The sequence below is a fragment of the Rhinopithecus bieti genome, unplaced genomic scaffold, assembly GCF_001698545.2.
Source record: "Rhinopithecus bieti isolate Rb0 unplaced genomic scaffold, ASM169854v2 scaffold_5260, whole genome shotgun sequence".
NCBI classification, from domain to species: Eukaryota; Metazoa; Chordata; class Mammalia; order Primates; family Cercopithecidae; genus Rhinopithecus; species Rhinopithecus bieti.
Genome location: NW_016805896.1, coordinates 3,246,113 through 3,259,456, shown reverse-complemented (window position 1 = coordinate 3,259,456; position 13,344 = coordinate 3,246,113). Strand labels below are relative to the sequence as shown.

At 42.9% G+C, this 13,344-nt stretch overlaps 1 protein-coding gene across 1 annotated transcript in view; it reads left to right on the top strand.

Moving 5' to 3' along the window:
- The window catches only part of FHOD3 (formin homology 2 domain containing 3), a 432,873-nt gene that overhangs the window by 261,632 nt on the left and 157,897 nt on the right, over positions 1 to 13,344 (top strand). Inside the window, 1 exon segment of the mRNA XM_017873931.1 lies at positions 10,078 to 10,316. Coding sequence (XP_017729420.1) covers positions 10,078 to 10,316 — 239 coding nt within the window.

The following is a 13,344-nucleotide window of genomic DNA, read 5'->3' as shown; positions in this document are numbered from 1 at the left end:
GCCCAACATATTTGCTGGCAGCACCTGAAGCTGCCCATAGCCACCCGCTGGCCAGCTCTTTGTGCCCTGCTCTGGGCATCTTCTCTTCCAGCCCTGCCTCACTCCCTCAGTTTTTCATTGTTATTGACCTGAGGCCCTGGGAGGCCAGCAGGTGATGAAGGAGTATGTTCTCATGGCTCCTAAGATATAAAATGGAGAATAAGGTAAGAATACTGAAGATGGAAGAGGAAGAGAGCTCAAGAGAGTTGGCTTAAATAAAGGTAGAAGGTGGATTTTTGACAGCACAGATATTTCCTTCCCTTAGCCCCCTCACCACCACGATCAGAACCTTCCATCTGTTAGATTCTGTTCAACCAGGGGCTCAGATGACCACAGATTTGGATTCCATAGGGTCACTGTATATTCAGAAGCCAGCATGATGCAGGTGAATTGCCCATCAGTGAACCAACTGGGAGAGAGTATTGAAGAATCACCTTGATACCAACTCTAGGAATCTAAAAACTATCCTCTGCTTCAGGGCACATTTTCTCTCCAGCCTACCCGCCTCTTAGCCACCTCCTCATCACCTTCTTTCCCTTCATGCGAAACTTTTAAGAAATTATCCTATGTTCAACCTCTTTCTTTTGTTGAATTACATGTGCTTAATATTTGAGCATCAAGTGTATATCATTCACAAATGAAGCATATTTGTGTCATTTAAAGAGCATTAAAACAAATACCATGTACTAGCTTTAAGAACTAAAACATTACAACTCAGAAGTGTCCTGACAGCCCCTTTATTGTCATCCTACTATTCTTACCCCCAGTATTCTCTTGCTTTCCTTAACAATAATTTAATCTGAAAACTACTTATTCTGTGAGCTAACAAAGAATCATTTTACTAAATCAGAGTTGGACAATCAGAGATCTTTCCCAGTTATCTGGCTGTACTAATAATTTCAAGAATACAGCCAATAGAGGTGTAGATGGATCAGAGAGAGGTCTGGTACATCCCTTGTGACTCCCCAGGTCCTTTCTTCCTGATTCAGACATGTGCTTTCTGACCCGGAACAACAGACAAAGTCTCTAAGTGAGGTTCACAAGGTCATCTCACCCAGCAAGGAGCATTTAGTTAGGAAACGTCTCTACTTCATGTCCCAGAGAGTCATGGCTCACAAATCCATAATTCTGGGTTTACTTACTGTAAGTAATCCATAGCCAGGGACATCCTGCTAAGGGTATTCCAGAAATAAGCACTCTCAGCAAATATCTTTAGTCTATTTATTAGGTAGTCTAGTTAATTCGTATATTTATGGCAGGTGAGGCAGGTCCTCACATGCTTGTATTCTTTCCCCAGAAACACCTTTCTTGTAAGATGAGTGAAAGCATCATCGGCCAGATGCTTTAGCTCCTTCTTCTCAGTCTGCCCCTAAACAATGTATTATTGAATTTTGTCTGTTTTCAAACTTTTTATAAACAGAATCATATCTTTTGACTCTTTCTAGAATATGCCCTTTTGCTCAACAGTTTTGAGACATGTTCCATGTTGATATGTGGGTAACAGTTTGTTCATTTTCGCTGCTGATGAATGTATCACAATTTATTTATCTGCTCTGCTCTGAACAGATGTTAGATGGTTTATATTTTTGTTGCCTTGACAAACAATGCTACTGCGAGAGTTCTTGTACTTCCTTTTGTGTGTGTGTGTGTGTGTGCGCGTGTGTGTGTGCACGTGTGTGTGCGCGTGTGTGTGTGTGTGCGCGCGCATGTGTGTGTGTGTGCGTGCATGCATGCAGTAGTTAAGATGTTTAGGTTTCAGTTTTATTCATGCTTCATCAAAATATTTAGAAGTTTTTCTTCTTTCTCTAAGCCCTGGAAATGTTTAAGTGACATTTCATATTCTGGTGTTTTATGGCTTATTAGAATTCTCTTGAGAAATTAGGTGCGCCTGTGATGTTAAATATATATGTGTGTGTGTGGTGAGGACAGTGAGGGAAGATTTTTGGTAACTATATTTTTTTCTATGGAAACTGGTCTGTTTAAACTTCCTATTGTTACAGGATCAATTTTGCTAAATTACATTTTCTAGGAAATTATCCATTTCATCTGGATTTTAAAATTCCTTAGTAAAGGAATTTTTATTAGTCTGTTATGAATATTTTAAATTTCTTCTCTTTCAGTAATCTTCCTTTTGTTATTCTTACTTTGTGTGTTTGTGACTTCTCCTTCTTTTCTCCTCCAGATTAACTAATGGTTTGTCTATTTTGTTGATTTTTTTCAAGCAATAATTCTGATTTTTATATGAATTGCACTGCTTTTCTGTTCTGTAACTCAATGTTTTGCTGTTATCTTTATAAATTCCTTTTATTTTCTTTGAGTTTACCTTGTTGTTTTCTGGATTTTGAGTTGAGTAATTGATTTCTTTTCATCTTTTAACCATCATTGCATTCCTGTAATACAATCCATTTGGTAATGATTTATTTTTTTATTTTATTTTATTTTATTTTTATTTATTTATTTTTTTGAGACGGAGTCTCGCTCTGTCACCCAGGCTGGAGTGCAGTGGCCAGATCTCAGCTCACTGCAAGCTCCGCCTCCCGGGTTTACGCCATTCTCCTGCCTCAGCCTCCGGAGTAGCTGGGACTATAGGCGCCCGCCACCTCGCCCGGCTGGTTTTTTGTATTTTTTTAGTAGAGACGGGGTTTCACTGTGTTAGCCAGGATGGTCTTGATCTCCTGACCTCGTGATCCGCCCACCTTGGCCTCCCAAAGTGCTGGGATTACAGGCTTGAGCCACCGCGCCCGGCCTATTTTATTTTATTTTTTGAGACAGAGTTTCACTGTTGCCCAGGCTGGAGTGCAATGGCGTGATCTCGGCTCACTGCAACCTCCGCCTCCCGGGTTCAAGCGATTCTCTTGCCATAGCCTCCCGAGTAGCTGGGATTATAGGCATGCGCTACCACGCCTGGCTAATTTTGTATTTTTAGTAGAGACAGGGTTTCTCCGTGTTGGTCAGGCTGGTCTGGCACTCCCAGCCTCAGGTGATCTGCCTACCTCACTCTCTAAGTGCTAGGATTACAGGCATGAGCCACTGCGCCTGGCCAGTGATGTGTTCTTTTTAAAAAGGTGCTGTTGGAATTCTGGTTGGTACTAATTTATTGAAAATGTTTGTATTAGTATTCGTAAGTAAGATTGGTGTGTAGCAGCCAGCTCCTCCGCATTCCATCCCTGCTACCTCCCCTTCCTCTTCCTTTGTTGTATGCTGTGTTTGTCAGTTTGGGCATCACTGTTATACTAGCATCATAAAAGAATTCCTGACCACTCCTGCACATTGTGCTTTGTTGCTGTGTGTCCAGATGTCTCCAGGGTGTCTCTCTGATGGCTCCCTCTTAGTGTCCTCCCTGGATCCTGTTTCTCACACCTCCCTTTCAGTGTTGACGTGTCATTATCAGCCCTCCTCTCTGTCTGTGTTGTCTTCCTATATTCGTCCCAGTGAAGTCAGCAGCCTTGGGGGCTCATCACTATCTTGACTCCATGCTTTCTTCTGGGCCCCATGGCTGGTTGCCTCTCTACCTTCCTTTTTCTATGCCTGCTTGCCATCTTGTATTTCATTCATGTACTGGGAGACCACTATATGTGACATATTCTGCTAGGGGTCTAAATACAGAGATAAAAGATCTGTACCTGCCCCCAAAGAACCTCCATTCTTTAGTCTAAGGCAAGTAGGTAGCCGATTCCCCTAGCAGAGGATGGTGCAGAGGACTTAGAACGTGCCAAGGAAGCTCTGACTAGATCTAACATGACCACCTGAAAACCACACATGAAATGCAACCAGCCCCAAATGAACCCTTTATTTTCCTTCCACAACAAAAACAAAAATTCTGAACGGACTCTTCATGTCTCCACCTCTGCAAACAGTGGAGTTTCCCAAGTTACAAGCCCAGAGCTATACTGGACTCCTTTCTCTTTGCTGTGTCCCCGTATTTAGGAGTTTGATTGCTGAAAACTGTGCTTTTTCTCCATTCCTGTGATCATTTCCTTAGCTCTGGCCCTCATTGTTTCTTGCCTGAAGTATTGCACAATCTTCCTATTCATTTGCTTGTCTATTACTTTGTTCATTCAACAAAAGTTCATTGAGTATCTGCTGTATGCCAGGTACTATTCTAGCCCTGGTGACCCAGCACATCAGACAAGACCATTGCCCTGAGGGGACACATACTCTAATGAGGTGCAGACAGTGATCAAGAACGTTCATAAGCAGAGGATCTGAGATTGCAAACATGTCTATGAAGAAAAGAGATGGTATGAGGTGGGGGCCAGAAAGTGAGGCAGCAGCAAGGGAGGAAGGCCTATCTGAGATGATGGCCTGACGAAAGACAGTGAATGAGGGAGAGCATTGGAGGAGGTCAAGCATGGCAGGTGTCAGGGGTTGAAAGGAGGCTGGGTGACTGCAGGGGTGGGGCCTGGAGAGCAGCGTGTTCAGAGCCTGGGGCCATTGAGATCCCATGAGGGCCATCTCCTCGTTCCAAACTCCCACCAGCTGCAAGCAAGGTGATCCTCCTGAAAGTCAAATCTCATTATGCTGTTCTCTCCTTTAAGAAAACGAATGAATGAATGAGCTTTTCATGACCAGCAAGATGAAACCAAAATTCCTTGAGTTGGTACAAGGGCCCTCCATAATCTGAGGCCTTCATGCCTCTGTGGCCTCGTCTCCACCATTCCCAAGATATGTCTGAAGTTTCAATCACACTCAACTTCTCCTGTTTTTGAACATGAAAGTCAGGTTCTTTGGGGAACTTTTCTTTGTCCATTCCATTTCTTTGTCTGGAATGTTTTTCCTTCCTGTTCTCAAGTTATCAAACTCCTACTCCTCCTGCTGCAGTCACTTCAGATGTCATCTCTTTCCCTAAGGCTCCTTGGCAAGATGAAAGGGACTTCTGCTGCTTGTCCCCTTACTGCCATTCATAACTGATGAGAGGGTGCTGCCTTGTGTCCACACCTCTGATTTAACACTCCTCAGGACGTGCGACCTGTTTCCCTTTGAGCTACTCTAAGCCATATGTCTCATACCTCTGTCTAGCCCCAAGGCCCAGCAGCACAGCTGCCCACAGTAGAAGTTCAGTAGGTGCTTGAATGGAGGTCTCCTTCAAATGTCACACATTTCATGATAGTGTCTATCAGGTGCTGAGTTGAATGAAGGAAGGATGCTATTCAGTTGGAAAGCAGTCACTTTAAGGGGCAGATGCCCTGCGTAATAACTCAAGCTGTGACAACTGAATCCTTTAGATAGCTGGCAGAGTTGGGATTTTTATTTCTTTCTGAAAGTTAATGCATCTAAAAAATATATTCACTGCCAAAAGACAACCAACATCACTATATGCAAGGGCAGCAACAAATCCTACAAGCAGAACCAATATATTTTTTTTCACAAAAGACTGAATGTTCTTAAGCAATTGCAGAGAGTTTGGTTAGGCTTCTAGAATTCTTCCTAATAGAGAAGGACATCTGGTGGCTATTATGTCTTGGACTTGCTGGAATCAGGCCCAATTTCATGTAATTGAACTCCATTTCAGAAAGGTGATTTGATCCATGTTTAATTAAATTCATTTGAATTTTTATAGTTTCATATGATTTTTCACATACTTAAATGGACAAAATGAAAAAGAAAATATTTTGTCAGATTATGTATTCTAACTTTGGGTTCTGAAAATGTGTCCCTGTAAGGGGTCAGGCATCTTAAGGCTGAAGACTGGAGAGGACAAGAAATAACTATTACTGTTCAGAGAAATTAATAGGTCCAGTCTCTGAAGATTCTTCCTTGTCAGAGGTGCTTGAAAGTATGTATCAGTTATCGCTTGCTGCATAACAGAACACCCCAGAACTTAGTAGTGTAAAACAACAATCCCTGCTCATGATTCTGTGGGTTAGGAATTTGAGCCTTATTCAAATGGGAAGTTTTCACTCAGCTGCAGTTATCTAGTGGTTTGAGTGAGCTGAGTGGTCTAAGATGGCCTTAGTTTATCTACTTGGCCTGGCATTTGGTACTGGCTATTGGCTGGGTCGTGTGTCTTCAACAGCCTAGCCCACATTTCTTCCCATGATAGCAGTATTTCAAAAAGGCAAGTCCCAATGCATAAACACTTTTCAAGCTTCTGTGTGCATCATGTTTGTTGATGTTCCATTGGCCAAAGCAGGCCACATTGTTGAACTTTCATGGGGAATGAGCACATCACAGCCTGTATTCTTCTCTATATTTTGTGTATGTTTGAGAATTTCCACAGTACAAAGTTAAAAAAAAAAAAAAAAACTGTTCAAGCATTACCATATGATCCAGCAGTCCCGCTTCTGGATATTCATCAAAAAGAATTGAAATCAGGATTTTGGAGAGATACTGGTACTCCCATGTTTGTTGCAGCACTAGTCACAATAGCCAAGGTGTGGAACCAACTGAAATGTCTAATGATGGATGAATCAATAAAGAAAATGTGGTATATACATGCAGTGGAATATTATTCAGTCTTAAGAAGGAAATCTTGACATTTCCTACAACTTGGATGAACTTTGAGGACATTTTGCTAAGTGAAATGGGCCAGTCACAGAAGGTCAAATACTGTATGTTTTCACTTATATGAGGTATCTAAAGTAGACTCACAGAAGCAGAGAGTAAGATGGCCATTACCAGGGGCTGAGGAGAGGGGGTGAAGGAGAGTTGCCTATCAGCAAGCGTAAAGTTTTAGTAATGCAAGATGAATAAGTTGTAGAAATGTGCTATACCACATCATCCCTCTAGTTAACAATATTGTATCGTACACTTAGAATCTGATAAAAGAATAGATCTCATGTTGAATGTTTTTACTATAATAAATAAAAAGAAAACATTTCTTAAGAATGTTCAGATCATTCAGTGGCCTCAAAGACTGGTAGAAGTGGTTATAGATGTCACCTTAAGTTGCCCCTAACTGCTTTCTTGGTTACTTGGGGATGTGTAAGCCGTCAGGGCTGGATTCTGGACCCTACTTGCTCCTTGCCCAAGTTTTTAGTTTACAAACAGCATTCTACATTTAATTAAAAGAGTTAGAGGTATTTGATGAGAGGTCCAACAAATGAATCACTCCATCACTTGGGACAGCGTTAGAGGGCTTTCAGGACTGGCTCTATCTTACTTTGTGTTCCCACAGAGGTTACTCATTGTGCTGTATTTGATTAGGTCTGACTCTTACCACAGATCCTGAATAAGCCTTGGGTTAAAAGCCATACTCTCTAGGTGTTTTCTAGCTCCCAGTGTTCCTGACTCTAAGCAGTAGTACTCACTAGAACTCAAAGCATTTGGAAATGCCGAAATGCCACCGTAGCCTTGCATGTGTAAACAAAGTCTCTCTTTTTGTCATCACTGGGCGTTGGTGACTCTAGAATTCTTATTATAAAAACAAAACCATGAGTGAACAGCAGCCTCCAATTTCTTGTTACGTTGTCCATGACTGCCAAGCATGAGGGCTACCCTTGGGTCTACCAAGATTCTGTGGCCCATTTGCTCCCTCCATGCACTCTTTTTGTTTTAAGTAGCTTGGTGTTTTGTCAATTATCTGAACTTCAGAAAGCCCTAACTGCATTCCATGTTATGGTGTTGCCTTGATAATTTTTCCCGATTTTTCTTGTCCTTCAAACTTTCTGGTGATCTCTACCTTCGTTGACAAAGGGCTGTTAAAGTGGATTTCACTTCATGCACGCTGTGTGCCTCTCTGAAAGGACTTGTGAGTAGAACGTTACTTGATCCTTGGATCTCTGAGGTTAGACAAGGAATTAGAAATATCTGAACTCTAGCCCCTAATCTTATCATTCCAAATGTGTGCTTAATAAGAAGCAGAATCAACACATCAGGTCAGAATAAGTTCAAATGGTCTAGAATTTTTATATATAGAAATGAAAAAAACATTGGCTAGAAACACTTAAAAATGCTGTCCTTTGTTAGGTATGTGGTTGTTCTCAAACTTTTCCCCAGAGAATGTCATTTAAAGTTTTAAAGTTGAGATGACATACGTGCTTAACTAAATGCTTAATTTCTTTTTAGTTCTTGTGGTTACAGTGCAGAAGGAGACTCCTAGGAAACAGAATTCCCAATGAGATTTTGTAAAGATAGAGCTTTAGATTAACTTTTATCAATTCTTGCCTCAAACCTCCCAAAAAATTATGTTCGGTGAATTCTAGGGGAATAAAACAGTCAAAAGTTTGTTAAATAATCTTCACGTATAAGAGTTTGTTATAAGATCTATCTGGCATGTAGACAGAAGAGATTTTGTGAAAGCTTGAGCTGGTGGAAACAGGGTAGGGCAGATAAGGGTGGATACACTCCTGGTAAACAGTTTGTGTATCTCAGGTGCTGATATGTCCCTGTGAACTGAGATGACAGTGGCTAACCTGGCCTTGCCTCAGCCAAGCTCACATGAGGACAACTGATTTTGCAATAGCCAGGTTTTCTGCAGATAGGTGATGTTAAAGCCATATACTGTGGTTAGCTATCTGAGTCTTTATATTCTCCATTCTCTCACATGGAAGGACTGGGTTGTGAAATGTGACTAAGAACACCCACAAGGCTGGAGAACTTGCATGCTTGGGGACTTGAAACTGTGTGATTCCATGGTTGCCAAGTCAGAGAGATTGCTGGACTGAGTTGAGCCTGGCCCATCTGGGCTGTGAGGTGGCCCAACCCACCAGTTCTGTGTGATTAGGGAATGTATGGGCATATTAGGTCACTTCCTGTGAGAGCATGGATAGGGGAAGGCAGCCATATTCATTGCGTACCACAGAGAAGGCCCTACCCTAGATGCTTTACACAAGTTACCTTTATGTAAGTGATTCTCATCACAAACCTGCAAGGGCAATTCTATTACCTTCATTTGGTGAGCCAGAAAGGGTGCAAGTAATTTATGACAGGGCACATTGGTTCATTAGTGGCACAGCCAGCATGCACACCAAGGTCTAGTTGACACCAAAACTTGTATTGTTTCTACCGTCCAGTTTTAGAGAATGTAGGCATAGGCATGAAAATTAGAGGCCAGAGATAGAGTCCGTGGCTAGGAAGAGTGATCATGGATAAGGAGCAGAGCTGCATGCTAGAAGAGAGGTGGAGGAGAGTTATTCAGAAGGACAGTTTTAATGTGAGGTGAGAAAGCCATGGAGTAAGATCCAGGACAGAGTGAGATTAAGAGATGGAAAAGCTGATCTTCTGCAGAGGGCACCATGTAGACACAGAGCTAAAAATATCCCTTGGAGAAAGGCAAAGGGTAAGAAAGAGTACCATGGGCCAGTTGGCTCACGTTTCCCCATGTAAGCCGGAGTGGCAAAGTGCAAGACAGTTATTTTTCTGCACAAATATGCATAACTCTTAGGAAACTTTAAAACAAATCTTTATTCTAGGAGTCGTCTTTTTCTATTGTGTGTCTTTGTGACTTGTGTGTGCAAGCTTCTGGTAAAACTACAGGCTCCACCCCAAATCCTGACCCAGGCTGCTGAGATAGCCTGATCGTACAGCAGCTGTCAGCCAAGATTTTGAAATTAAACAGTACCTGATCTTGCACTAGTCCTCTTAGAAAGATTTATGGGTGAGGCCAGTTCCCATTCACCTGGATCTTGTGGCTCTGGCCACTTCTGAGCACCTTCTTTGGGAAAGCGAGCTCAAGACTGATTGGTAACCGACCACCACTAGGCTTCAGGAGGGATTCAGGCTCATGGAACAGACAAGAGACAAGCGTGGGCAAGGAGAGATGAAGGCCCGGGAAATGGAAATGCTGGGGTACAGAGTTAGTTAGATCCCATCCGATTACAAAAATATTTCTCAGACTCACTGGTCATATTAGCTTCCCCTTTCATGTCTGTGATGGGAAGAACCCACAGTGGCAGGCATCTTCCATTGCCTTCCAGGCAAGTCCAGTTTGGCTTGGACACGTGTGGTTGTGAAGACCTGGCAGGAAAGCTGAGGCGTACAGTTTGGGAAGGCAGAGTTAAAAATCCCTATTAGGGCAATCCTGAAAAGGAGTCACACCCAAGGTCTGTGAAAGGATGCCAAGCCTGACCTTGCACTGGGCATGCTCTGCTTTTCCAGGTGGCGCTCAGGCACGAGGATGGCGATGAGACCGCGGAGCCACCCCCCAGTGGGTGCCGGGACCGGAGGAGGGCCAGCGTGTGTTCCAGTGGCGGGGGCGAGCACCGGGGCCTGGACCGCAGAAGGAGCCGCAGGCACTCAGTGCAGAGCATCAAGAGCACCCTGTCGGCCCCCACCAGTCCCTGCTCCCAGTCAGCTCCCAGCTTCAAGCCCAGCCAAGTGCGAGATCTGTGTGAAAAGTAAGCATTAACTTGGCAGTGGAGAGGGGTGCAAGGATGCCATCCAAAAGAGAGCCCACAGGTGCCTGCCACTCTCCCTTCCCCGCTGGCCAGTTTGTCCCCCACCAACCCCCACCCCAGCATCGCTCCCTACCTCTTCTCAACCATTAAATCACCAGCCAAACATCTCAGGGCATTTCCCACACAGGGTGGCCCCTGGCGACTTTCACAGACTTGATCTTATTAGTCCCAGGAACTGTTTTTCGGCTACCTGTTTTTAAAAAGTATTATTTACTATCTCAGTTAATATCTGTTCAAAAAAGCTGTGTTTTATCAAATGGAAAAGACTTCAAACACAAAACTTTGGCCTAGAAATAAATGGTATGCCACTGTAGGAATGTGAGGTTGGAAGAGTCTCGCAACACTCCTGACATTACAGGGGTATCTCTGGGTTGGTTTTAGTTAAACAGAAAAAAACCCATAGGGGTTTCCCAATAGTGGTCTCTATATATTTCAGTACATACTAATTCCATCATTTAGTCTGAAACATTTTTATTGAGTGTGCGTTAGAGGCCAGGACTACTCGAAGCCATGAAGATATATAAATAGAAAGGTATGATCTCTGTCCCTATGAGCCTCACCTTTGGGCTGGGAGGAAGAATGAGAATGGTAAGATAGAATAAAATGGAACGATTGGCAATCCTGTGAGATATTATATGTATTTAAAGTATACAGTTTGACAAAATCTGCCAAACCCAGAGTGGTTCTATAGTATAGAGGTACAACAAAAGGCTGGCCTGCCTGCTCCAGGGTCTGGATCCAGTTGTATCTTCCCAAATTAATGCTCTGAGGTCACTGGGATGAGGGACTTCAGGGTCCAGTCCCTGCCAGCCAAATCCACAGGGGCTGACTGACACATTCCCATCCTGCTGCTGATAGTCTGGAAGCAGGAAGTGCTCATATCACTTGGCTGGATCATCCTCCCCCACCATAGAGATCCTCCTCGGAGTCAAATTTGGGTCACCAGGCTACATTATGAAGAAGAAAACCACTCAGAATAAGTTAGATGACCTTAAGAAAGAGTGATCAAGATATATCCCTCCTCTCCATCTCTAAGGGAATACCCCACCAGCACCAAGAGGTGCCCCAAACAATCTGATACCCATGGAATCATTTGAGCAGGACCCAGGCCATGCCTTCAGATGCCTGTTATCCCAAGAGGAGGAGGAAGGCATTGGTCTGAGATAGATGTGCAACCAGGTCCGTGTTGACACCCCTCTTCTACCTCGTAACCCCAGATGCCCTCTCTCTACAGGTTTTTATGTTTGAAAGTCTGTGTAAAACAAGCTCTATTTTAGTGAAAAGAAGACCTAAACTTTTAAACATATTAAGGAACAACAATCTTTACCATGAGCGTTGCATCTTGTGATCTAGAATCTTAAACTCAGCCAGTTCTCAAAGAAAAAGCCCTTGAAGCTCTCTTCCAGCTGGCTGGAAAAGTTAACATGAAGAGAGTTGAGGAAACTGTACACAATTATCTGAAAAAAAGTCTATTTATAAAACCACCCAAGATGCTGAGGGCAGGACCTAGGTGGACCTTGTCCGTAGTACTTGGTGTTCTCCTGCTCCGTCATGTTTGTTCCTTGTCTGTTTCTTGCTGTTACACTTTTTGAGGATTCCTGTGTTGTGAGTTCAGACGACAATGCTTTGCAATAGGCTGGTAAGTATGATGATATGGAAGTGGAACATCCTGGGCACGGTTCACAGTCTTGAAGTGCTGGGCTCAGTAGGATCTGAAACAGGAGGCCAGAGATGGCCACTCTGAATGCTGTTTCCTTCATTCTTTTTGGAATTTCATTTTACTGGAATTATTACTTCAGTATTAATTTAGTGGCATTCGAGCAAAATATACTTTGCAGCTGGTAAGGACAGGTGACGTTTTGTCTATCTAGATTGATGATTATGAAGTGACTTCTTTTATGAAGCCTGTTGGAGTGGTTTTGCCTGTGGCCCCAAAGTGATGGCATGATTTTGATGAGCCAGGAGTGAGATAGTGGGAAGGGGTGGTGAAATGCAGAATGGGAAATGATTTCTTCCTGCATAGCTTAGTCACCTGCTCAACATCTGTGCCTCAAAACTACCTCAGAGTCAAGTGGCTCGTTATGTTCTGTCCCCTGCATACTTTGAAAGACACAGAAGCTGCCTCATGTACATATATGCACATTGCTCTTCATCTCTGCAAACGCCCTGACTGCACCTAACGCTAGCTTGTAGCAACATGCCTGCAGCTGCCACATATGAAGGATTTGGTGCTAGATTTTATAACTCAGTGACCCAAGTGATGCCAACTTTTGTAAAGAAGGGAGAAATATGTTTTAGAAAGGGGTTCATATTGCTCTAAAAAAATATAGGGCAGTCTCCACTCAGATGGCCCTTTTGTATCATTTGAATTTAACTCTCATGACCATCCTCTGTAAGATTCAGACAGGACAGGTTTTATTATTCTCATTGTACAAGTGAGAAAACAGATGGGGCTAAGTGCCTATTCCAAATCATAGGACTAAGGGCTATGACCAAGGGTTGGGCCCTTGGCTCTCAATGTCCAAAGTATGCAGACTCCTTCCCAGGCAACCACATCCTAGCCAACCACTCCTAAACATATTCCTCAAGCGAGATGATTAGAGAGACAATTTGATTTACATACCTTGTAGGTATTTTTTTTGTTTGAGGTAAATACAAAAATTCAAGACTTGAAAAGGAGAAATGCTTAGTCTCCCCGTAGACTTAAGCTAGCTATGTGCTTTAATTCTAATGAAGACTAATAAGAGCCTGAACGCAGCTTTGTTTGGTTTGGTTTCTTAAGAAACTGAACTCCACACTGAGCATTTGCCCAATAAGGTACAAGTGTATTGGTCACTGGTCAACTAAAAACATCTTTATGGGACCGTGTGTGTCATAATGAGTTTCATCTTTGCACTTACAATTTACAAATTTCATTGGAAGGGGAAAAAAGTCTTAATACTAGAAAGTTCTTTTTTTTTTTTTTTTT